This window comes from Heptranchias perlo, chromosome 6 (genome assembly GCF_035084215.1).
Source record: "Heptranchias perlo isolate sHepPer1 chromosome 6, sHepPer1.hap1, whole genome shotgun sequence".
NCBI lineage: Eukaryota > Metazoa > Chordata > Chondrichthyes > Hexanchiformes > Hexanchidae > Heptranchias > Heptranchias perlo.
The window spans coordinates 110,998,314-111,025,119 of NC_090330.1; the positions used below are offsets into that span (position 1 = coordinate 110,998,314).

The window sequence follows — 26,806 nt, forward strand, 5'->3', positions numbered from 1 at the left end:
TACAGTGATGCAGTTACGACTACAGTATTTACACAAAGCAGCACCTCTTAGAATGCCTGGCATTAACGTCTTTTTTCCTGAAATTAACTTTTCAGCTCACTGCCCCTGTGATTTTTTTAAAATAGAAAGCACAGATGGTTCATATTACAGAGTGAAATGTTCAGACATTCTCATCGGTGAGAACTTTGACCAAAGAATATCGTTCATTCGCTCCCCCCTCCTCCTCACCCTCCGCGCTCCAGAGAAAATCAGGAAGCATTTGATTTTTATTCCAGGCTTCCATTCTCATATTTACTCTGCTTAAAATAAAAGGAGCTTTCAGCACTGGATGAGAACAGAATGCATCCAAGGTCAGACACAGCTTAATGCAGGGTCTCTGCTCAGGCTGCAGGGCTTCTGAGTGAAAGCAATCTAATGCATAAAACGGCCCAATGCTCCACCCCAGCTGGCTCACTCTTGTTAGTCGAGTTATTGGTTGATAATTTCCCCAGTTGCTGAGGTAGGGAGTTACTGTACAGGAAGAGCAGAGTGCGCTTTGTCCCGTGTATCGATCCCGTGTAATGTCCAGCCTGACACTCGACACAAAAAAAATCAAAGTTTTCCATTCCACAAAACTGACATTCTCTACCTGAAAGATCACAAAATCTCCTACACCGACCCAAAAAATGTTTAAATCCAGAAAGGTCGAGAAAGGATTATTTGGGCACGTAAGAGTCGGAAGCAGTGAACATTCCAGAAGGCGACAGGTGGATTCTGTTGTGTGTTGGTTTTGGATTGCCTCACAGCTCAGTGCCGCTCCTGTAAGTGGGCCTCATGTTCCCTATGGCCCGGAGAACACCCTTTTTATACACGGTCTGGTTAAATGATAATAAGACCCAGGGATTGCAAAGAGAATTCTTACTCTGTATACTGGCTATAGGTCTATGCCGGTGTTTATGCTCCTCACGTGCCCCCTCCCTCCCTACTTCATCTCACCCTACCAGCATAACCTATTCCTTTCTCCCTCATGTGTTTCACTATTCTATTCGCCTCATCCACTGCATGTGGTAGTGAGTTCCACATTCTAACCACTCTCTGACTAAAGTAATCTCTCCTGAATTCTCTATTGGATTTATTGGTGACTATCTTATATTTATGAGCCCTAGTTTTGGTCTCCCATCGGAACATAGGAACATAGGAGCAGGAGTAGGCCATTCAGCCCCTCGAGCCTGCTCCGCCATTTGATAAGATCATGGCTGATCTATCATCTAACTCCATACACCTGCCTTTGGCCCATATCCCTTAATACCAAGTGGAAACATCTTTTCTACATCTACCCTATCAAACCCTTACATAATTTTAAAGACCTCTATCAGGTCACCCCTCAGTCTTCTCTTTTCTAGAGAAAAGAGCCCCAGCCTGTTCAATCTTTCAGCTTACGATTTTAGTTAAACGATGGGAGAATATCAAAATATAACTAATAATGTGCACGTTTCTTATTCCCTTGACTCTGACTGGACGGAGCCCGGCATCATTCCCTTTCATGAAGGAATTGCCACTTTCCGAGATAACTCCTGCTAACTTTGAATCGGGCTACTTTATTTCAATTAATGAGTGTCATATCTCTTCAGCTTTAGACTATGTGAGTACAGAGGAAAGGCTCCGGCAGCAGACCCAAGCCCCGGGGTAAATACTAACAGAAGCCGCCTAAAACAATGGGACTACTGTAGTGTGAACAGTCAAGCAGTTTAATTACTCGTTCCTCAACAAACTGTTCCCAAGATACACGAATCCTGCTTTGCATTTCTATAGCATCTTTCACGACCTCAGGACATCCCAAAGCACTTTACAACTGATGAAGTACTTTTGAAGTGTAGTCACTGTTGTAATGTAGGAAACGCGGCAGCCAATTTGTTCACAGCAAGATCCCACAAACAGCAGTGTGATAAATGACCAGATCATCTGTTTTATAATGATGTTGGTTGAGGGATAAATATTGGTCAGGACACCGGGGAGAACCCCCCCTGCTCTTCTTCGAAATCGTGTTATGGGATCTTTTACGTCCTCCTGAGAGGGCAGACGGGGCCTCGGATTAACGTCTCATCCAAACGACAGCACCTCCGGCAGTGCGGCGCTCCCTCGGTACTGCCCTGGAGTGTTAGCCTAGATTTGAATGAACTTGTGTCTGTGGTGCACTGTAGCATATCGTTCTTATGTTACAAAGTGCCTCACATCCAATGAGTTGCTAATTCAGCTATTCCCCTCTTCCCCAGACTACCAGAAACTGCTACTTTAGTCTGTCTGTTCAAAGAAGCCTGTAAATATAACCAGTAAATGGAGACCGTGCACTGATGTGTTAAAGGCAGTCCACAAAACACCAGTAAAAATCTTCGAATCCCACATAATAAAAGTGGAATTTGGTTCTGCTCAGTCACTGTAAACCAGTAGCCCTGCTCACACTACTCCAGAGATTAGAGCTGTGTTATGACGATAACCGTATACTTTTCACTGCTCATCCTCTTCATCACCAAGACCGCCTACTTCCACCTCTGTAACATCGCCCGTCTCCAACACTGCCTCAGCCCGTCTGCTGCTGAAACCCTCATCCGTGCCTTCGTCACCTCCAGACTGGACTATTCCAATGCTCCCCTGGTCGGCCTCCCGGCTTCCACCCACCATAAACATCAGCTCATCCAAAACTCTGCCACCCGTATCCTATCCCACTCCACGTCCTGTTCACCCATCCCCCCTGTCCTTGGTGAACCTACATTGGCTCCTGGTCCCCCAACGCCTGGGATTTAAAGGCCTCTCCTCCACCAGCACGGACTCGACAGGCTGAATGGCCTCCTTCCATGCTGTAACCTTTCTATGATTCTATGATTCCTGGCCTTATCTCTGTAACCTCCTCCAGCCCTGCAGCCCTAGTGTAATGCCTTATCTGAAAGAAGTATTTAAGGACAACAGACTGTTTGCAATTGCTTGCTCCTATCATGTTTGGCCCATGTGATTAGTGCTAATCAGGACAGCAAAATAACGACAGTGGGTAATTCACATACAGCAACTAAAGATGCAATTACACCACAGCTACTGATCTCAGATGTACTCTGTATTAGCAGCTGGCAGTAGCTTGTTCATACGACACAGCTGAGAGTCAGATCGGCAGGAGAGAGCTCTGAATGTGTTGCTTGTACAGGCGCCCAGACCTCTGCTCCCAACGGTTACATTTTAAATACACTGGAAGTACAGGTAAGAGTATCCACACTCACAAACCATTTAAGTAAGCCCAGTCCAAGTTTATAAAATGTCCAGGAGAAAGGTGTATCTGGACTCAGAGCAGAGGTTCAACACGGAGTGACTCCTTGTTCTCGGTGATTTACATAGAATGTACAGCACAGAAACAGGCCATTCGGCCCAACTGGTCTATCCCAGTGTTTATGCTCCACACGAGCCTCCTCCCTCCCTACTTCATCTCACCCTATCAGCATATCCTTCTATTCCTTTCTCCCTCATGTGTTTATCCAGCTTCCCCTTAAATGTATCTACACTATTCACCTCAACTACTCCTTGTGGGAGTGAGTTCCACATTCTCACCACTCTCTGGGTAAAGAAGTTCCTCCTGAATTCCCTATTGGATTTATTAGTGATTATCTTATATTTATGGCCCCTAGTTCTGGTCTTCCCCACAAGTGGAAACATCATCTCCATCATAACCTTAAAGACCGCTATCAGGTCACCCCCTCAGAGAAAAGAGCCCCAGCCTGTTCAGCCTTTCCTGATAGTTATAACCTCTCAGTTCTGGTATCATCTTTGTGAATCTTTTTTGCACCTCCCCCAATTTATGAGACCTTGCTGTGTGCTAATTGGCTGTTGCATTTTCTACGACACTGATTGCACCTCGAATATAATTCACTGATTGTGAAGCTTTGTGCCGTCCTGCGGATGTGAGAGGCCCGATAGAAACACAAGTTCCTTCTTCTTTTACCCCCTAGCGATGGGGCGTCTCCAAATCTCAGAAAGTCGTGTACGGGCCAGCGACGACAAAATCAGCTCACGGTCGTGGCAAGACTTTGCTGTGGAGCAGTGCCCATCCCCCGAGAGGTTTCTCTACACCCCTCGTGGCAACTCTGCCACCTCAGTCACCCTGCACCCCGACATCGTGTGAGTCCACTCCCGACAGGGAACTTCACTCGACAGGACTGCAGTCTGTGGGGGGGGCGGGAACAGCCACCCAATTCACCCCACTTCCGGTTCCCCGTCCATACTGTTGACCTCGAGTGCCCAGCTCTTCAATTCATGCTCCTGCTGAGACTAGACCTGTGAGTCCCAGTTGTAACCTACCCAGCCCGGGGGGAACGGGGCAAGTTAGGGTCGGAGGCTCGTTTTATACCCCGCATGATTTTACACTCCAGTCCGGGTTAGGTTAAAATCAGGGCTAATAAGAAAATAAAGAAAGACTTGGATTTAACCTCACAACCTCAAAGTGTCGCAAAGCACTTTACGAAGTTTAGTCACTGTTGTAATGTAGGAAACACGGCAGCCAATTTGCACACAGCAAGATCCCAGAAATAGCAATGTGATAATTGGTGTTGGTTGAGGGATAAATATTGGCCGGGACATCAGGGAGAACGTCCATGCTCCTCTTCAAATAGTGGCCAAGGGATCTTTTACGTTTACCCAAAAGAGCAGACAGGGCCTTGGTTTGACATCGCATCCGAAAGATGGCACCTCCGACAGTGCAGGGCTCCCACGGTACTCACCCTCCGACAGTGCAGCGCTCCCTCGGTACTGACCCTCCGACAGTGCAGCGCTCCCTCGGTACTGACCCTCCGACAGTGCAGCGCTCCCTCAGTACTGACCCTCCGACAGTGCAGCGCTCCCTCAGTACTGACCCTCCAACAGTGCAGCGCTCCCTCAGTACTGACCCTCCGACAGTGCAGCGCTCCCTCAGTACTGACCCTCCGACAGTGCAGCGCTCCCTCAGTACTGACCCTCCGACAGTGCAGTGCTCCCACAGTACTGACCCTCTGACAGTGCAGCGCTCCCTCAGTACTGACCCTCCGACAGTGCAGCACTCCCTCAGTACTGACCCTCCGACAGTGCAGCGCTCCCTCAGTACTGACCCTCCGACAGTGCAGCACTCCCTCAGTACTGACCCTCCGACAGTGCAGCACTCCCTCAGTACTGACCCTCCGACAGTGCAGCACTCCCTCAGTACTGACCCTCCGACAGTGCAGCACTCCCTCAGTACTGACCCTCCGACAGTGCAGCACTCCCTCAGTAATGACCCTCCGACAGTGCAGCACTCCCTCAGTACTGACCCTCCGACAGTGCAGCACTCCCTCAGTACTGACCCTCCGACAGTGCAGCGCTCCCTCAGTACTGACCCTCCGACAGTGCAGGTCTCCCTCAGTACTGACCCTCTGACAGTGCAGCGCTCCCTCAGTACTGACCCTCCGACAGTGCAGGGCTCCCTCAGTACTGACCCTCCGACAGTGCAGCGCTCCCTCAGTACTGACCCTCCGACAGTGCAGCGCTCCCTCAGTACTGACCCTCCGACAGTGCAGCGCTCCCTCAGTACTGACCCTCTGACAGTGCAGCGCTCCCTCAGTACTGACCCTCCGACAGTGCAGCGCTCCCTCAGTACTGACCCTCCGACAGTGCAGCGCTCCCTCAGTACTGACCCTCTGACAGTGCAGCGCTCCCTCAGTACTGACCCTCCGACAGTGCAGCGCTCCCTCAGTACTGACCCTCCGACAGTGGAGCGCTCCCTCAGTACTGACCCTCCGACAGTGCAGCGCTCCCTCAGTACTGACCCTCCGACAGTGCAGCACTCCCTCAGTACTGACCCTCCGACAGTGCAGCGCTCCCTCAGTACTGACCCTCCGACAGTGCAGCGCTCCCTCAGTACTGACCCTCCGACAGTGCAGCGCTCCCTCAGTACTGACCCTCCGACAGTGCAGCGCTCCCTCAGTACTGACCCTCCGACAGTGCAGCGCTCCCTCAGTACTGACCCTCCGACAGTGCAGCGCTCCCTCAGTACTGACCCTCCGACAGTGCAGCGCTCCCTCAGTACTGACCCTCCGACAGTGCAGCGCTCCCTCAGTACTGACCCTCCGACAGTGCAGCGCTCCCTCAGTACTGACCCTCCGACAGTGCAGCGCTCCCTCAGTACTGACCCTCCGACAGTGCAGCGCTCCCTCAGTACTGACCCTCCGACAGTGCAGCGCTCCCTCAGTACTGACCCTCCGACAGTGCAGCGCTCCCTCAGTACTGACCCTCCGACAGTGCAGCGCTCCCTCAGTACTGACCCTCCGACAGTGCAGCGCTCCCTCAGTACTGACCCTCCGACAGTGCAGCGCTCCCTCAGTACTGACCCTCCGACAGTGCAGCGCTCCCTCAGTACTGACCCTCCGACAGTGCAGCGCTCCCTCAGTACTGACCCTCCGACAGTGCAGCGCTCCCTCAGTACTGACCCTCCGACAGTGCAGCGCTCCCTCAGTACTGACCCTCCGACAGTGCAGCGCTCCCTCAGTACTGACCCTCCGACAGTGCAGCGCTCCCTCAGTACTGCACCGGGAGTGTGAGCCTGGATTATGTGCTCAGTTTCTGGAGTGGGATGTGAACCCATGACCTTTCTGACCCAGAGGCGAGGGAGCTACCCACTGGGTTATGGCTGACACCTTTCACAGCTTATAACGGTGAGGTGGAAGTTCGGGCTGTCCCACTGGCACCAGTAATATCGTAAAAAGAGAAGATAAAAGGAAGTTTATCATTCTGTCCCGTTTCCTGTGATTGGAGTATCTCAGTCTCTCCTCACTCACTCCGCCAGTCAGACTCACTCCCTGGTTCACCAGCACCACCCAATGGAGATCACCAATAATTACATCCAGGAATCTTCGTGGAAAAACATGAAATGAAGGACTTTAAGCCGTCCACTCTGGTTTTGCCGCAGATTGTATAGATCTTTTGCTTTTTAACCAAAGATTTCCATGGAGACGGATTGGTTGTGATGCTCAAATCAATCTCCAGTCACCAAACTGTAATCAGACAAAATTTGACCCCGAGCCACTTAAGGAGATATTAGGACAGGTGACCAAAAGCTTGGTCAAAGAGGGAGGCCTTAAGGAACATCTTAAAGGAGGAGAGAGAGGCGGAGAGGTTTAGGGAGGAAATTCCAGAGCTTAGGGCCCAGGCAGCTGAAGGCACGGCCGCCAATGGTGGAGCGACGGAAATCGGGGATGCACGAAAGGCCAGAATTGGAGGAGCGCAGAGATCTCGGAGGGTTGTAGGGCTGGAGGAGGTTACAGAGATAGGGAGAGGGGGCGAGGGCCATGGAGGGATTTGAACACAAATATCCATTCTGTCTGAATTCACCAATCACTTTTTGTTGCAAAGAAGAATTTCAGTTTAATGTAGAAATGACGGGGTGAACCCGAGGACTGAGTGTGGGCGAATTGAAAGCTTCACTCACGGGACTGCAGGCGCAATGTTCTCTACATTAAGTTTTAATCGGGCGGACGGACTTGTGTCCCTAAATCCCGTTCATTGCTCCTGTTCAGCAGCCCTCCCAAATACACGACACAGATTGATTACTAAACAAAGTATGATTTTGAATATTAGACTGATGCATGGACTGATAAAATATATTTTCATGTAAAATCTATCGGTGATAATTATGGGGAAATGCTGAACATGTTCCTCTGTCTCTAATTTTAACAGAGGCACTAAAATCTTTACAAATATCGAGCAAAGTCACACAAACACACTGAGCATTCGATGAACATTAGCCCTGACAGTAATTTCGAGACGGGAAGTTCGGGGTTGTTTTTCGATCAGTGATGCTGCCGAATGCTGAGGATTGTGACCTGCTGATAGAATGTGGATGATTAACAGTGAAGAGCCCAGTGCGTGCACCAGTAAACAAAGGACTTGCATTTATTTAGCACCTTTCACATCCTCAGCCAAAGGAGTACTTTTGAAGTGTAGACACTGTTGTCCGTAGGGAAATGTGGCAGCCAAACTGCGCACAGCAAGATCCCACAAACAGCACTGTGATAATTGCCTGTACTTGGAGTGAACTGTACCCAGACTGACCCTGTACCTGGAGCGACCTGTACCCGGAGTGACCTGTACCTGGACTGACCCTGTACCCGGAGTGATCTGTACCCAGACTGACCCTGTACCTGGAGTGATCTGTAACTGGACTGACCCTGTACCTGGAGTGACCCTGTACCTGGAGTGACCTGTACCTGGACTGACCCTGTACCCGGACTGACCCTGTACCCGGAGTGACCCTGTACCTGGAGCGACCTGTACCCGGACTGACCCTGTACCCAGAGTGACCCTGTACCCGGAGCGACCTGTACCCGGACTGACCCTGTACCCGGAGTGACCCTGTACCCGGAGTGACCTGTACCCGGAGTGACCTGTACCCGGAGCGACCTGTACCTGGACTGACCCTGTACCCGGAGTGAACTGTACCCGGAGTGAACTGTACCCGGAGTGACCCTGTACCCGGACTGACCCTGTACCCGGAGTGAACTGTACCTGGAGTGACCTGTACCTGGACTGACCCTGTACCCGGACTGACCCTGTACCTGGAGTGATCTGTACCCGGACTGACCCTGTACTCGGAGTGACCCTGTACCTGGACTGACCCTGTACCCGGAGTGACCCTGTACCTGGACTGACCCTGAACCCGGACTGACCCTGTACCCGGAGTGATCTGTACCTGGACTGACCCTGTACCCGGAGTGACCCTGTACCTGGACTGACCTGTACCTGGAGTGATCTGTACCCGGACTGACCCTGTACCCGGAGTGACCCTGTACCTGGACTGACCCTGTACCCGGAGTGACCCTGTACCTGGACTGACCCTGTACCCGGACTGACCCTGTACCCGGAGTGATCTGTACCTGGACTGACCCTGTACCCGGACTGACCCTGTACCCAGAGTGAACTGTACCTGGACTGACCCTGTACCCGGAGTAAACTGTACCTGGACTGACCCTGTACCTGGACTGACCCTGTACCTGGACTGACCCTGTACCCGGAGTGAACTGTACCCGGAGTGACCCTGTACCCGGAGTGAACTGTACCCGGAGTGACCCTGTACCCGGAGTGAACTGTACCCGGAGTGAACTGTACCCGGAGTGAACTGTACCTGGACTGACCCTGTATCCAGACTGACCCTGTACCTAGAGTGACCTGTACCTGGACTGACCCTGTACCCAGACTGACCTGTATCTGGATTGACCCTGTACCTGGACTAACCCTGTGCACAGAGTGATCCTGTACCTGGACTGACCTGTACCTGGACAGACCCTGTATCTGGACTGACCCTGTACCTGGAGTGATCTGTACCTGGAGTGACCTGTACCCGGAGTGACCTGTACCTGGACTGACCCTGTACCTGGAGTGATCTGTACCCGGAGTGACCTTGTACCTGGACTGACCCTGTACCTGGACTGACCCTGTACCTGGAGTGATCTGTACCCGGAGTGACCTGTACCCGGAGTGATCTGTACCCGGAGTGATCTGTACCCGGAGTGACCCTGTACCCGGAGTGACCCTGTACCCGGAGCAACCTGTACCCGGAGTGACCCTGTACCCGGACTGACCTGTACCCGGAGTGACCTGTACCCGGAGTGACCCTGTACCCGGAGTGATCTGTACCCGGAGTGATCTGTACCCGGAGTGATCTGTACCCAGAGTGACCAGTACCCGGAGTGACCCTGTACCTGGAGTGATCTGTACCAGGAGTGACCTGTACCCGGAGTGACCCTGTACTCGGAGTGACCCTGTACCCGGAGTGATCTGTACCTGGAGTGACCTGTACCCGGAGTGACCCTGTACCCGGACTGACCTGTACCCGGAGTGACCCTGTACCATTACTGCTGTAAAACCTGTGACCACTCTCCCGTTGACAGTCTGATTTTCTTCACAGGGTCGACCGGGCCCCCCCGGAGTTCAGGGGCCTCAGGGTCCGCCCGGGCCTGGTGGACGTCAAGGTGTTTCCGGACTTAAGGGATGGAAAGGCGACAGAGGCACAGCGGGATTGATTGGACATATCGGAGACAAGGTGCGTACAACACAATCATTTAAACTGATCGATAAAACCAACAATGAATGGCCCAATATCTCGGGGTGGATCCCAGTGATGTCAGTGCATCGATAAAATATACATTTTCATTCATTAATGGAACTAACTCAATATCGTGTTTCTGACGAGTCCAAATTGCCCACTGGGTCTTAAGTAATAGAATTGAGATTCAGTCGTGGCTACAAGAGAGTGGGGCAAAGGGGTCTTCCTTTGGTGATAGGTTCAATCACCGTGTTGGTAGATACTTGAAGCCACTAACCAATCCTTGGAATAATTGTCACCAGTTTTGAGTTCACCCACCTTGGGAACATCGGAATTGCTGGATGAGAAATGACCATGGTCCATCTCGTTCACCGTCCACCATCCTGGTAATCTCTCCGTACAACGATAATGGAGTTATTGACTAATCACTGCAGTCAATCTCCATCAGTGAGCCTCCAACAGACCCAGACATGAGGCGAGGAAAACCCCCAGTGGTGGAGAGCTTTGGGAACCAGAGGCCCAAAGTCACGTTCCTCCAATACCATATGTTGCGTCTCAAATAATTCGTATCCTGGATCCCAAAATATTACTTATCTTAAGAAATCTATCTAATTCGCCAAGGCCTGTAGAGACCTGCGACTGTCAGAAATATCACCACCCTTTTTCCCCTGTGATATGTTTAGGGTAAATTTGTGAGGCCGGGTTTTCGGTTCCCAGCCTCACTTGACGAGTGGTCGATTGGAGAATCGGGTGCAGAGGTCAACAGGTCTGATTTTATGGTCATTAAAATTAATCACTGGGAAATTGGGGGAACAACGATCTCCCCAACTCATTGCATTCACCCCATTAACCCTTCGAGTGAATTGAACCTGAAATCCCAGGGCCCTGCTCTTCCTGCACAGCAGATTCACTGTCCACCCAAATCTGGGAAGGACCCGATCACAGGTGGGCGTTTTGCTCTTCAGCTCATCGGAGGGGCACATCGGGATTGACAATCTCATCTCGCCAACAGTTTGGACCCCTCCCTGAGACCCCACTGGGACTCGCGCCAAGTCTCAGCCGGCATGGGATACCCTGAGACTGGGCAGAATTCCCAGAGTAGCCCAGCTACTTCTCCCAGATATGCCCCACTTTGAGATCAGGAGGGGCAGGTAGAACATTCCCCCTCACTGACTCCCCACCGCCCCCCCCCACCCCCCCCGAAAAACCGTGTCGGAATTCAGCTGGCCTTATTCAAAGAGTTAAATTCCGATAATGTGGGTTCCTGCCCCTTTGGTCATTCACACCGTTTCTCCAGGATTCCACCGATGATCCGTCGAAAGTACAGCGGGAGTTCAGGAGAACCGTCGCGGAGATTACCAGTTCCCGTCTTTAGTCCTCAGTAACCACCTCCCGTTTACCAGCCTCTCGCCCACTCTTAGTGAGGCAGCACCATCTATCACTGGGTAGCACTCCCGATTGGCAAGACTTGTGTGTGGGGAGTGAGCATCAGGAATTTGGGCAGGGAAGGTCATTAATGGAGAACCGATCTGTAACCCGTGCCCCCGATGCAGTAATTCCACCGTCCTGTGCCCCCGATGCAGTAATCCCACCGTCCCGTGCCCCCGATGCAGTAATCCCACCGTCCTGTACCCCCGATGCAGTAATCCCACCGTCCCGTGCCCCCGATGCAGTAATCCCACCATCCCGTGCCCCCGATGCAGTAATTCCACCGTCCTGTGCCCCCGATGCAGTAATCCCACCATCCCGTGCCCCCGATGCAGTAATCCCACCGTCCCGTGCCCCCGATGCAGTAATCCCACCATCCCGTGCCCCCGATGCAGTAATCCCACCGTCCTGTGCCCCTGATGCAGTAATCCCACCATCCCGTGCCCCCGATGCAGTAATCCCACCATCCCGTGCCCCCGATGCAGTAATTCCACCGTCCTGTGCCCCCGATGCAGTAATCCCACCGTCCTGTACCCCCGATGCAGTAATCCCACCATCCCGTGCCCCCGATGCAGTAATTCCACCATCCTGTGCCCCCGATGCAGTAATCCCACCGTCCTGTACCCCCGATGCAGTAATTCCACCATCCTGTGCCCCCGATGCAGTAATCCCACCATCCCGTGCCCCCGATGCAGTAATTCCACCGTCCCGTGCCCCCGATGCAGTAATTCCACCATCCTGTGCCCCCGATGCAGTAATTCCACCGTCCCGTGCCCCCGATGCAGTAATCCCACCATCCTGTACCCCCGATGCAGTAATTCCACCGTCCCGTGCCCCCGATGGGGAGCCGCACGGCTGGGATGGCAGGTCAGAGATTTGGTTCGTCTCCCAGCTCCGGCCGGTCTCCGAGAGTCCCGACAATCCCAGGTACACATTCCACGTGTGGCGTTCCAAACCGGGAGCGTGCGTTTGTAAAGTCCACCATTAAAACTGCGCTGGTAAGGGGGCCTGTAAGTTTTAACATGAGGTGTGACTTTCATTGACTTGTTTGCTGACCCGATTTATTCGTTGCTGTTTTTTGAATCAGGGTCCGATGGGGGTCCCGGGATTTGCAGGGAACGATGGGATACCGGTAAGTACACAGCCTGAATTAAAAGGGTGGATTCTGTCCATACAACCAGTCTGCTGGCAAATACCCTACGGAATCTCTTTATCATTTCAAAGACCTCGATCAGATCTCCACTCAACCTCCTAAACTCAAGGAAATACAAACCAAGTCTATGCAATCTGTCCTCATAATTTAACCCTCTAAGCCCTGGTATCATTCTAGAGATTCCCCCGCCAGAGGAAATAGTTTCTCTGTATCTAGTCTAACGGGAAACTATGTGATTGCTTGTTTCAGGGATTCCTGGGATGGTGATTCCATAACAGACAGTAACCGATAGGAACAGGAGGAGGCCATTCAGCCCCTCGAGCCTGTTCTGTCATTCAATTAGATCATGGCTGATCTGTATCTTAACTCCATTTACCCGCCTTGGTTCCCTAACCCTTAATCCCCTCACCCAACAAAATCCATCAATCTCAGTTTTGAAATTTTCAATTGACCCCCCGCCTCAACAGCTTTTTGGGGGAGAGAGTTCCAGATTTCCACTCCCCTTTGTGTGAAGAAGTGCTTCCTGACATCACCCCTGAACGGCCGAGCTCTAATTTTAAGGTTCTGCCCCCTTGTTCTGGACTCTCCCACCAGAGGAAATAGTTTCTCTCTATCTACCCTATCAAATCCTTTAATCATCTCAAACACCTCGATTAGATCACCCCTTAATCTTCTATACTCGAGGGAATACAAGCCTAGTCTGTGCAACCTGTCCTCATAATTTAACCCTTTTAGCCCCGGTATCATTCTGGTGAATCTGCGCTGCACCCCCTCCAAGGCCAGTATATCCTCCCTGAGGTGCGGTGCCCAGAACTGAACCCAGTCTCCAGATGTGGTCTGAGCAGAGCTTTATATAAACTGTAACTGGATTTAAATGAAAGGAGATAGTTCTTTTAATGATTTGATGTTAGTTTCTAGAATTTATCATTCAGAACGAACAGTAGAACTGCCCTCTGTTAGATGGCTGAATGCTCTTGTGATGACATAATGATGTGGACTTAAATATAGGGGGCGTGATTAAGAAGTTTGCAGATGATCCAATAATTGTCCGTGTGGTTGATAGTGAGGAGGAAAGCTGTAGACTGCAGGAAGATATCAATGGACTGGTCAGGTGGACAGAACAGTGACAAATGGAATTCAATCCAGAGAAGTGTGAGGTAATGCATTTGGGGAGAGCAAACAAGGCAAGGGAATACACAATAAATGGGAGGATACTGAGAGGTGTAGAGGAAGTGAGGGACCTTGGAGTGCATGTCCACAGATCCCTGAAGGTAGCAGGACAGGTAGATAAGGTGGTTAAGAAGGCATACGGGATACTTTCCTTTATTAGCCGAGGCATAGAATATAAGAGCAGGGAGGTTATGCTGGAACTGTATAAAACATTGGTTAGGCCACAGCTTGAGTACTGTGTACAGTTCTGGTCACCACATTACAGGAAAGATGTGATTGCACTAGAGAGGGTGCAGAGGAGATTTACGAGGATGTTGCCAGGACTGGAGAATTTTAGCTATGAGGAAAGATTGGATAGGCTGGGGTTGTTTTCTTTGGAACAGAGGAGGCTGAGGGGAGATTTAATTGAGGTGCATAAAATTATGAGAGGCCCAGATACAGTAGATAGGAAGGACCTATTTCCATTAGCAGAGAGGTCAATAACCAGGGGGCATAGATTTAAAGTAATTGGTAGAAGGATTAGAGGGGAGCTGAGGAAAAATATTTTCACCCAGAGGTAGGTGGGTGTCTGGAACTCACTGCCTGAGAGGGTGGGAGAGGCAGAAACCCTCATCGCATTTAAAAAGTACCTGGATGTGCACCTGAAGTGCCGAAACCTACAGGGCTACGGACCAAGTGCTGGAAATTGGGATGAGACTGGGTGGCTCATTTTTGGCCGGCACGGACACAATGGGCCGAATGGTCTCCCTCTGTGCTGTAAATTTTCTATGATTCTATGATTCTATGACACTGTCTCTGTTGTAGGGTCATCCAGGACAACCTGGCCCAAGGGGACCTCCTGGACATGATGGATGCAACGGGACGATAGGAGATGCTGGTGAAATGGGACAACCTGGGCACCCCGCGTTTTTGGGCTTCCCTGTAAGTAAATGTTACTGAAACATATCACAAGCAGGGTGAGTGCACACAACATTATCAGAACTGGCAAAGTCAGCTTTGGCCAAATGGAGCTGTGCACTCGCTACATCGAAAGTTTAATTTTTCTCTATTTGCGTTCCAATTCTAAGACAAAAGCAAAGAAACATTGAGAGGAAATTTTGCTATTTAAACATTTCCCATTCAATTTTCCTATGTCAACTGTCACGGTGCAGTTGCAAACTCTGGCCACTAAGTGGCTCCATCGGTCAAATTTATGAAGTCTTCCCCCAACTCCATTGCCATCTTCTTTATCTCAACTGACCCTGGGCAACTCCTTATATATCTAGGTGTTGTAAAGAGTTAAAAAATTGGGCAAGAAAAGAGAATTTTTGTTCCAGTTTTAGAATTTATGAGGAATATATGTGAGGGAGACATCAAGTGAAATTCACCGAGGCTCCTTCACAAAGATTCATTCGATGGAGATGTGGGTCCCAGAATTGACCCTGTAATATTGAGGGTCCTGCTTGAAACCTGCAGTCCTGCTGAGTGAGGGCCTGTGAAGGGAGTGCAGCGTCTCTAAATCTATCCTCACATTCTCATGGTTTCCGTTCTATTAATGTTAAAATACCAAAACCCAGAGTTTTCTTCCTGCATTTTTACACAATGCATAACAACAACAAAAATTCTGACCTGCTGATGTTTTTATTCTTCGTTCTGTACGCAGGGAGTTCCGGGCCGGAAGGGACAGAAGGGGGAGCCTTTTTTAGTTACAGTCGACGTGAGGAGATTTAGGGTAAGTTTCATGTAGCTCTACAAACACCACATATTTCAAGCAGTGCGTGACACAGTACGTAACCCGCATGTGATGTCTCCTTATGGTAAATTTCCTCACCTTTTACTCCTGATTAACGGGTGTAAAGTGGGTGCAGCTGATCGGAAAAACGGGGCATAGGTCTGTGACGCCAGGTTTATGTGGGTGCGATAGTGCACTGGTTTGAGTTACTGGACTAGTAATCCAGAGAACGTGAGTTTCTAGAAGTTTGAGAATTTGAATTCAGTTTAAGAAATCTGGAAATAAAAAGCTGGTCTCCAGTAAAAGTGACCGTGAAGCTGTCGGATTGTTGTAAAAACCCAACTGGGGTTTATTAATGTCCTTTAGGGAAGGAAACCTGCCGTCCTTACCCGGTCTGGGCCGATATGTGACTCCAGTCCCACACCAACATGGTTGACTCTTAACTGCCCTCTGAAGTGGCGCAGCAAATCACTGAGTTGTATCACTTTCTCAGGGCAACTGTTCTCAATCTCCTACACTTAATCTTGTATCGATGCCCCCTCGTTCTAGACCCTTCAACTGCTGGAAACACTCTGCTTCTATTCACCTCATCCCACCCTTTCATAACTTTAAACACTTCTATCGTAACCTGCGAAGTGCTATCAAGAAAAGACCCAACTTTTCAAGTCTTTCTTTGTATTTGTATTTCCTTAGACTAGGCAGCGTCCTCGTGAATCCGCAGTGTGCCCTCTCTTAAACCTCAATATCCTTCCTATGGTGTGGAGCCCAATATTACACACAGTGCTCCGACTGAGGTCTTATTAAGATTTTATAAAAGCTCGTCATTACCTCTTGAAATTTATTTTCTATACCTCTTGTGATAAAACCTAGAATTCCATTAGCTTTTTTTTTACAGCCTGATCACCCTGAGATGCTGCTTTTAATGTCCTGTGAACCTGTCTCCCCCACACTGCAAGCCTACTCCCATTCACACTATCATTGCTACTGGTAAATGCAACGCCTCACACTGACATTGAATTCCATCGGCCACTTTATAACCCCATTCCCCATCTTATCAATATCCCTTTGCAGTTTCCTTTGGTCTTTCAAAGAATTAACTAGACCTCCCATTTTTGGTATCATCTGCAAATTTAACACCACTCCCTCTGGGCCTATATCCAAATCATTGATCCACACAGTGAAGAGAAGTAGCTCCAGAACTGAACCCTGTGGGACACCACGACCCACTTCCACCCACCCTGAGAAACTGCCTGTAACTAATACTCACTGATGACAAGAAGTCAAGGCAAGGGGTTTAGTGAGGGAATTCGCGGAGTGCAGGGACGTGACGACTGAAGGTTCCGGCATTGATGGAGTGCATTGGAGGGGGGTGGGGAGGCAGACAGTGGGCGGAGTTGTGAGAGCTGGGACACAGGACTGAAGAAGATTTCAGGGGTGGGAGGAAGCAAAGCCATAGAGGGATGGGCAATAGAGGGTTTTCACTCGATGAGCTAGAAGGTGAGAAGCCAGTTGGGGATTGGTGGAGACCAGGGTGCTAGACATGTGGCGGAGAATGTGAGGGGCAGAGATCTTGGGGCTTGACCGCAGGGAGGGAGTGGTGGTGCGGGTTGAGGTGGTCTGACGGTGGATGTGCTAAGTGTGTAGGAAACCTAAGCCCTGCGATTCGTTAGTGCACTGAGCTGCTCACCACGCTGCAGTTAACAGTGAGCGCCTGATCTCAGCTGGGCCATCAAGAGTACTGGCTTCCCAGAGTCAGGCTCAACGAGGCACAGGGTAAATTAATTCACAACACTTTTATACTCCATGCACCTCACTGCCCTAGGGCTGTGATTTATAAGGGTACAAGATGGAGGCCTGAGTACAAATTGACTTCTCATCCTTCCTCTGGGAAACGGTGAGGAGAAAAGGAAAGGGAAAGATGGGAGAAACCTCACCTGGAAATGGAGAAGGGAGAGAGAAACTTCACCTGGAAATGGAGAAGGGAGAGAGAAACCTCACCTGGAAATGGAGAAGGGAGAGAGAAACCTCACCTGGAAATGGAGAAGGGAGAGAGAAACCTCACCTGGAAATGGAGAAGGGAGAGAGAAACTTCACCTGGAAATGGGGAAGGGAGAGAGAAACTTCACCTGGAAATGGAGAAGGGAGAGAGAAACCTCACCTGGAAATGGAGAAGGGAGAGAGAAACCTCACCTGGAAATGGAGAAGGGAGAGAGAAACTTCACCTGGAAATGGGGAAGGGAGAGAGAAACTTCACCTGGAAATGGAGAAGGGAGAGAGAAACCTCACCTGGAAATGGAGAAGGGAGAGAGAAACTTCACCTGGAAATGGAGAAGGGAGAGAGAAACTTCACCTGGAAATGGGGAAGGGAGAGAGAAACTTCACCTGGAAAAGGGGAAGGGAGAGAGAAACTTCACCTGGAAATGGGGAAGGGAGAGAGAAACTTCACCTGGAAATGGAGAAGGGAGAGAGAAACTTCACCTGGAAATGGAGAAGGGAGAGAGAAACTTCACCTGGAAATGGAGAAGGGAGAGAGAAACTTCACCTGGAAATGGGGAAGGGAGAGAGAAACTTCACCTGGAAATGGGGAAGGGAGAGAGAAACTTCACCTGGAAAAGGGGAAGGGAGAGAGAAACTTCACCTGGAAATGGAGAAGGGAGAGAGAAACCTCACCTGGAAATGGAGAAGGGAGAGAGAAACCTCACCTGGAAATGGGGAAGAGAGAGAGAAACCTCACCTGGAAATGGGGAAGGGAGAGAGAAACCTCACCTGGAAATGGAGAAGGTAGAGAGAAACTTCACCTGGAAAAGGGGAAGGGAGAGAGAAACCTCACCTGGAAATGGGGAAGGGAGAGAGGAACTTCACCTGGAAATGGGGAAGGGAGAGAGAAATGAAAACAAATGTGATTCTATTCTAACAGCATGTTGTTCTCTTTCTGTTTCCAGGGTAACCCCGGTCTCCCAGGGGCTCCTGGTTTCCCAGTAAGTGTTTGGATTTTGGGGGAGTGGGCGGAGAAGGGGGTATTCTCAGAATTCCTGAATCAGGTGGGGAGCCTCAGCAGCCGGGAGCAGAAGTGCTGCCTGTGATCGTCCATCCAAATCAGCAGAAAATCGTGGGCAACTCACGTCCGAAGCTCCAATGACTGAGACTCCTCCACCTGAAACATGAAGTCTGAACAATGTCTCCCTCAATCTGGGTTGTGTTTGTGATAATGATCTGGAATTTACGCTGGATATTGTTACTCCTCCTCTCGAGCAAACATCCAACACACCCGTCTGAGGCAACATACGCTGGTTAAATATTCTGTTCCTCTAAAATAATGAATGCTATTTTTGTGTCAGCCGTGGCTCAGTGGGCAGCTCTCTCGCCTCTGAGTCAGAAGGTCATGGGTTTGAGACCCACTCCAAGAGACTTGAGCCCACAATCCAGGCTGACACTCCCAGAGTGAGCACTGTACTGTCGGAGGGGCAGTGCTGAGGGAGCGCTGCACTGTCGGAGGGGCAGTGCTGAGGGAGCGCTGCACTGTCGGAGGGTCAGTACTGAGGGAGCGCTGCACTGTCGGAGGGTCAGTACTGAGGGAGCGCTGCACTGTCGGAGGGGCAGTGCTGAGGGAGCGCTGCACTGTCGGAGGGGCAGTGCTGAGGGAGCGCTGCACTGTTGGAGGGTCAGTACTGAGGGAGCGCTGCACTGTCGGAGGGTCAGTACTGAGGGAGCGCTGCACTGTCGGAGGGTCAGTACTGAGGGAGTGCTGCACTGTCGGAGGGTCAGTACTGAGAGAGCGCTGCACTGTCGGAGGGTCAGTACTGAGGGAGTGCCGCACAGTTAGAGGTGCCATCTTTTGGATGAGCCGTTAAACCGAGGCCCCGTCTGCCCTCTCAGGTGGACGTAAAAGATCCCAAGGCCACTATTTGGAGGAAGAGCAGGAGGAGTTCCCCCTGTTGTCTTGGACAATATTTATCCTTCAACCAACACCACTGAGAAACAGATTATCTGGCCATCATCCCATTGCTGTTTGTGGGATCTTGCTGTGCACAAATTGGCTGTCGCATTATAACAGTGACTACACTTTAAAAGTACTTCATTGGCTGTAAAGCGCTTTGGGACGTCCTGAGGTTGTGATAGATGCTATATAAATGCACGTTCTTTCTTTTGCAGGGTACAACAGGTCTCCCCGGTCACATGGGTTCCAGGGGTCCTCCGGGAATATTAGGACCACAAGTAGGTATAAGTATTGGGAATCGTCCCGTTCAGAGCACCAACCCTTCCTGTGTGATTTCTGTGCTTGTGTTTTGTGGCTCTATTACTTGTTCCGATTCTCACTTGGTTCAAACTTTCCCCCCACAGGGCCGGCCTGGACCACCAGGTCCTCCAGGACCGAAGGTATGAATTCAACACTCCATATGGGCTGCTTTTAGAAATAGTGCCAATGAAATAATCTGTCCCATTACTTCATTTCCCTTCATCGTCACTGGGTCACAGTCCTGGAATTTTCCTGCCAATCACCCATGATGTGAGCATTTGTCATCATCACATTCATCCAAGGAGAAGGTCAACAGGGCAGCTGGAGAAGGACAATCAATGGGGCCCGACCCCAGCGTCATCCAGATCCGAGAACAAGGAGAAGGTTCACCACCACCATCATCATCATCTCCTGGCAACCAGGGATGGGCAATCAATGCGGCCTCACCAGTGTCGCTCACATCCCAAGAACAAATTTTTAAAAATGTTCATTTAAGTGTTTCATTCTCTTTCTAAGCTGTTGTATCTTTGCCTGTTCAAAGGCAGATGTGCCTTGATCTCCAACATCTGGAGTTGCCTCTGTTGTTCTGAGTGAGACTAAAGAGGTAATTCCGTTGCCAGCGGGGACCCACGCTCGATAAGAGTGCGGGTTGGAGATACATTTAAAATTCTAACAGGACTAGACAGACTGGATGCAGGGAGGATGTTCCCGATGGCTGGGGAGTCCAGAACCAGGGGTCACAGTCTCAGGATACGGGGGTATGCCATTTAGAACCGAGATGAGGAGAAATTTCTTCACTCAGAGGGTGGTGAACCTGTGGAATTCTCTACCACAGAAGGCTGTGGAGGCCAAGTCATTAGATGTATTCAAGAAGGAGATAGATATATTTCTTAATGCTAAAGGGAGCAAGGGATATGGGGAAAAAGCGGGAACACGGTACTGAGTTAGACGATCAGCCATGATCATTTTGAATGGCGGAGCAGGCCCGAAGGGCCGAATGGCCTACTCTTGCTCCTATTTTCTATGATTCTATAATCTAGGGCCGAGTTTGTGGCCTGCGCACCCTCCTGGTGAGTAAAAGTAACGCAGGGCTCTGATAATCTGAGGACAATTTGCAACAAGACCAGTAAAAAGAAATAAAAACAGCGAAGGCTGGACATATCTCAGTGCATGTGAGGGTTGTTAGCCTTTTGAGAGCAAACCCTTCACCAAAATATCAACCCACCCTTTTCTTTTATAGATACTGTTAGACCTGGAGGCCATTTAGCCCATGGTTCCTGTGCTAGTGTCAGCTCCCCAATGAGAACAGCTGTCTCTAATCCCATTTCCCTGCCCTTTCCCCAAATCCTTTTACATTCTTGCATTTCAAATATTTCTCCAATTTCTCTTTAAATGAGGTTACAGTCTCTGCCTCAATCGCCCCTTGTGGTAAAACATTCCCTGTTCCAATAACTCTCTGTGTGAAAAGATTCCTTCTAACCTCCCCTTCGTTCTTCCAGTAATAATCCTCAGTCCATTTGTCCTTATTACTGACCAGTAGAAACAATCGTTCACTATTTACCCTCTCAAAACCTTTCAGAATTTTGAAAATGTCTGTTAAAATCTCACACCCAGTGAAAAAGCTTCAATTTCTGGAGCCTCTCTTCATAACTATTCATCTCCAGCAATTTTTTTTCCCAGTAAACAGACACCTTGCTCCAGAACTGGAAGAAAATCAAAAACCGCTGAGGACTTGTAGAATCATACAGCACAGGACGAGGCCATTCGGCCCATCGTGCCTGTGCTGGCTCTTTGAAAGAGCTGTCCAATTAGTCCCACTCCCCCCTGCTCTTTCCCCATAGCCCTTTTGAAAGTTATTATTGAATCTGCTTCCACCACCCTTTCAGGCAGCGCATTCCAGATCATCACAACTCGCTGCGTTAAAAAATTTCTCCTCATCTCCCCTCTGGTTCTTTTGCCAATTACCTTAAATCTGTTTCCTCTGGTTACCAACACTTCCGTCACTGGAAACAGTTTCTCCTTATTAATTCTATCAAAACCTTTCATGATTTTGAACACCTCTTTTAAATCTCCCCTTAACCTTCCCTGTTCTAAGGAGAACAATCCCAGCTTCTCCAGACTCTCCAGTCCCTCATCCCTGGAACCATTCTGGTAAATCTCCTCTGCACCCTCTCCAAGGCCTTCACATCCTTCCTAAAGTGTGGTGCCCAGAATTGGACACAATACTCCAGCTGAGGCCTTTAAGTAACAAACAAACGAGAGCCTAATTTGCAAAGGCGCAGAGAATTATGGACCGAGCCTTCGCCGTTTCCGATATCCTCGATCGGGGGTCGAGGCCCTGGGCCCATTAGGTTTTTAGATATCCTGCTGCATTCCACATGTTGCATTAAACCTTTATCACATTGAGCACTTTCTTTGCTTCTTGTGAAATGTTCCTATGTGTCACCGTGGTTCAGTGGGTAGCACTCACTCCACTGAGCAAGAAGGTTGTGGGTTCGAGTCCCTCTCCTGAGACTTGAGCACAAAATCCAGGCTGACACTCCTGAGGGAGCGCTGCCCTGTCGGAGGGTCAGTACTGAGGGAGCGCTGCACTGTCGGAGGGTCAGTACTGAGGGAGGGCTGCACTGTCGGAGGGTCAGTACTGAGGGAGTGCTGCACTGTCGGAGGGTCAGTACTGAGGGAGCGCTGCACTGTCGAAGGGTCAGTACTGAGGGAGCGCTGCACTGTCGAAGGGTCAGTACTGAGGGAGCGCTGCACTGTCGAAGGGTCAGTACTGAGGGAGCGCTGCACTGTCGGAGGGTCAGTACTGAGGGAGCGCTGCACTGTCGGAGGGTCAGTACTGAGGGAGTGCTGCACTGTCGGAGGGTCAGTACTGAGGGAGCGCTGTACTGTTGGAGGGTCAGTATTGAGGGAGCGCTGCACTGTTGGAGGGGTGTCTTCCAGACTAGACATTAAACTGAGGCCCCATCTGCCCTCTAAGGTGGATCCCATGGCCACTATTTGAAGAAGAGCAGGGGAGTTCCCCCTGGGGCCAATATTTATCCCTCAACCAACATCACTAAAAAACAGATTATCTGGTCATTATCACATTGCTGTTTGTGGGATCTTGCTGTGCGCAAATTGGCTGTCACATGTTCTGCATTACAACAGTGTCTACACTTCAAAAAAGTATTTTACTGGGGCACCCTGAGGTTGTGAAAGGTGCTATGGCTTTCTTTACGTAACCTTTAACGATGTATTACTGGTTGAATTCCAGGGTAATGATGCAGTCAGCTTCCAGGGGAGGACTGGAGACAAGGTTAGTGGATTTGTTCATTCTAAGAAGAGTTGTCAATGTTGAACGTCATGATGGAGTAAATTTGATGGTGTCAGCTTTGCAGAATGACAAAGTACCGGGAACTCGATGTGTCCGATTTAATCCTCGTGGTTTTTCATTCATTAACGTGAACTGGGGCTCCTTCGGCTCAAAGCTCTTGTGCTGAGAGCACTAAATCAGAAAATTTACAGCGGTAAGAAAGATTGAACCAGAGAAAGGCCAGATATTTGCAATCCTGTAGCGCCTCTGACATAATAAAACATACCAAAGGTCCCACAGAGGTGGTGATAGCTGGACTCAGAGCAGGGGTTGGGGAAAGAAACCAAAGGCAAGATCAAAGAGATGGGTTCTGCAGAGGCTGAAGGTGGAGAGAGAGGTGGCAGGGGTGGGGGTTTGGGAGGGCGTGGAGACTCTGACATAGAGCGAAGGGAAGGGGGGAATGCACTGGGGGCAAGAGGCAAAAGATTGGATGGCTGATAGAGGCACAGGGCCGAAGGAGGTCACAGAGAGGAGGATCGGATGGAGTGTAAAATGGTGATTCGCTATGGCCCATTTTGTGTTCGCCCAGTCCCTCTCTCTCTTCCACCGTCGCATCAGTTGGAAGTGGAATGTCCTTTTCACTAGAGAGAGAAAGGGCCCTAGATTAGTGTCTTTTATATGAAGGAATTTCAGACAAATCAACAGTTACTAGTTTCCCATGGTGCAAAAATAAGCTCAGAGCCCAGTGCCAACACTCCTGTAGTGTGTGTGGGATCAGGAGCATGAAGCTCAGCAACTTTCTGCCTTCACCTCTTGTTAACATTTTGTTTTAACCGTTGCACCTCAGGGTGAAGTGGGTTTGCCAGGACTCCCGGGTCCCCGAGCTGGAACTGAACTCCGGGTGACAATCTACGCCAAAGGAGAGGCGGGAGAAAAGGTAAAACCCAACCGTGCGTGTTCAGCGCCTGTAACAAAGCACACGGCAGCAGAAAGCTCAGTATTACCATAGGAAGAGTTTCAGGCAGGAGGAGACTCCAGATACTTGAGCCCATACTCCCAGTGCAGTACTGAGGGAGCGCTGCACTGTCGGAGGGTCAGTACTGAGGGAGCGCTGCACTGTCGGAGGGTCAGCACTGAGGGAGCGCTGCACTGTCGGAGGGTCAGCACTGAGGGAGTGCTGCACTGTTGGAGGATCAGTACTGAGGGAGCGCTGCACTGTCGGAGGGTCAGTACTGAGGGAGCGCTGCACTGTCGGAGGGTCGGTACTGAGGGAGTGCTGCACTGTCGGAGGGTCAGTACTGAGGGAGCGCTGCACTGTCAGAGGGTCAGTACTGAGGGAGCGCTGCACTGTCGGAGGGTCGGTACTGAGGGAGTGCTGCACTGTCGGAGGGTCAGTACTGAGGGAGCGCTGCACTGTCAGAGGGTCAGCACTGAGGGAGTGCTGCACTGTCAGAGGATCAGTACTGAGGGAGTGCTGTACTGTCGGAGGGTCAGTACTGAGGGAGCGCTGCACTGTCGGAGGGTCAGTACTGAGGGAGTGCTGCACTGTCGGAGGGTCAGTACTGAGGGAGCGCTGCACTGTCAGAGGGTCAGTACTCAGGGAGCGCTGCACTGTCGGAGGTGCCATCTTTCAGATGAGACATTAAACTGAGGCCCAATCTGCCCTCTCAGGTGGGTGTAAAAGATCGCATTGCCGCTATTTGAAGAAGAGCAGGGGAGTTCTCCCCCTGGTGGCCTGGCCAATATTTATCCCTCAACTGAAAGACTAGTGAAGAGGGAGGTGAGCTGCTGCCTGGTCCATCAGTGAGAGTTTTGGATTATCACTGGTCCAGTTAGGTTCGAGATATTCAGTCCGCATGGGATACCAGGGAATTCCCTTCTACCCAATCTCTCCTGATGCTACTGCCCAACAAGCTATCATGATGGAAAATCCGGGAGCTACTCGATGTCAGTCTTATTCCCTCTGTAGTGGGACGGGGGCACATTGATGGGTCAGAGTACAGGGAGCTTCACTCTGTGTCCGGCTGGACTTTACCTGACCTGGGAGTGCTCGATGCTGACACCGGGTACCAGAAATGGGAAGAGTTCCATTCCCAAAACTGACGTTCCTCACCTTGATGAGCGATATATAAAAAAATTGGGAAAAGGATGTTGTGTGAACCTGTAAACCAGTGACATTAACATTCCTGTAACTAAACTCTAAATTGGGACTTCAAGTGAAATCTCTTCATTTCTGATTAAATCTTCGCGATGTATAATTACTGCAATGATTAATCGTATTAAAATACAATTTATGATGCAAGTGGAATTTAAATTAAGGTTATTCAGTTTCTGCTTATTTATTGGTATATGTTTGATATATATTTATTGGTTTTATATAGTGGAATATGTTTGCTATATATTTACTGTTTATATATTTATTGCTATATATAATATATATAATATATTTTAAAAATTTACATCTGCGCACACTTGCTGTAAATTTTTTCCATTATAATTCCTACATCCACATTTACAATGGATTTTTCCCTATGTAAACTTGTCACACTGTAATGGCACACTCCAGCCAGTGGAGACGCTGCAGCATGTAATTACAGTGTGACAATTTTACATTGGGAAAAATCCATTATAAATGTTGACATAGGAATTTATAATAGACCAATAAAAATAAGGTCAGAATGTGTGACTTTAAAATGGAGATTGAATTACATCTTCTCTGGTCCAATTATCCCGTCCTTTAACCCCACTTCTCCTGGATTACACTTGGTCTAAACACCCTGTAGTGCAATGCCTTGGAGTTTATAGATATATATTGATTGGTGTAAGGTTATTGGCATATATTGATTGCTCATCTTTGTCATTTTCTTTCATTCTTTGTTCAGGGTGAAAGAGGTTATCGAGGATTTGAGGGAGAAGTAGGACATCCTGGACAAACAGTGAGTTTAAATAACCAACAATGGAGTTCAGTTCAGATGCTCGGACTGTTTAACGGGACACTGGATTCGTTCACTTTCAGATTGGAATACTTTCAGTGACAGCACTTGCTTTTTAACTTTGCAATGTGGACTATAAGATTAAAATAGATTAGGGTAATTCAGCGGCCTGCCTGAAATGAAAGCATCTTCTGAACTTAATGGAATATTTATATATTTGATCAATTTTTTTTAGGGAGTTCCTGGTCCACGGGGACAGAAAGGAGAAGAGGGAATAATGGGACTTCCAGGATCAAGGGTAAGACATTATCCTGTACAGGAATACTTTTTCCAAAATTATATTATTGTTACTGATTTCAGCCTTAAAATGACCTCCATGTGATTCTAGGGTTCGAGCGGTTTGGATGGACCCCCAGGTTCAGAAGGAGCCAGAGTGAGTTTAATATCCGTGTGGGTTTGTCTGTGACACAGTCACTACAGCCTTCAGACCTCTTCTTCCCGGTGATGAATGTATTTGTGTCCTGTTTTAGCTTGGGGGAAGTTCCTTTAACTCTTGTCGCAGTTGGTTGGTACCTTCAGAGTTAGTTAGATTGGACTAGCTGGATCACACAGTCAGAAAAGAGTGCAAGAAAATATTATCTATAAAAGGAAATTATCTACAAAAAATTAGTTCAGCATATAGATCGTGACTTTTTATGATTTTTTGTTTGAGAAGCTGGTTAGTATATCTATTATAAATATATATATATGTGTATTATATCATTGTTTTGTATTACAAACATACAAATATTGTGTATCATAATATATAGACCCTCA

The 26,806-nt window shown here is 49.4% G+C and overlaps 1 protein-coding gene across 1 annotated transcript in view; it reads left to right on the top strand.

Moving 5' to 3' along the window:
- Positions 1 to 26,806, top strand: part of LOC137323158 (collagen alpha-6(IV) chain-like) — a 209,901-nt gene that overhangs the window by 110,715 nt on the left and 72,380 nt on the right. The window contains exons 5-16 of the mRNA XM_067986641.1: positions 9,926 to 10,060; positions 12,579 to 12,623; positions 14,619 to 14,735; positions 15,457 to 15,525; positions 18,468 to 18,503; positions 19,678 to 19,740; positions 19,867 to 19,902; positions 23,019 to 23,060; positions 23,905 to 23,994; positions 25,940 to 25,993; positions 26,226 to 26,288; positions 26,379 to 26,423. Of these exons, the coding sequence (XP_067842742.1) occupies positions 9,926 to 10,060; positions 12,579 to 12,623; positions 14,619 to 14,735; positions 15,457 to 15,525; positions 18,468 to 18,503; positions 19,678 to 19,740; positions 19,867 to 19,902; positions 23,019 to 23,060; positions 23,905 to 23,994; positions 25,940 to 25,993; positions 26,226 to 26,288; positions 26,379 to 26,423 (795 nt within the window). The remainder of the gene's footprint in view (positions 1 to 9,925; positions 10,061 to 12,578; positions 12,624 to 14,618; positions 14,736 to 15,456; positions 15,526 to 18,467; positions 18,504 to 19,677; positions 19,741 to 19,866; positions 19,903 to 23,018; positions 23,061 to 23,904; positions 23,995 to 25,939; positions 25,994 to 26,225; positions 26,289 to 26,378; positions 26,424 to 26,806) is intronic.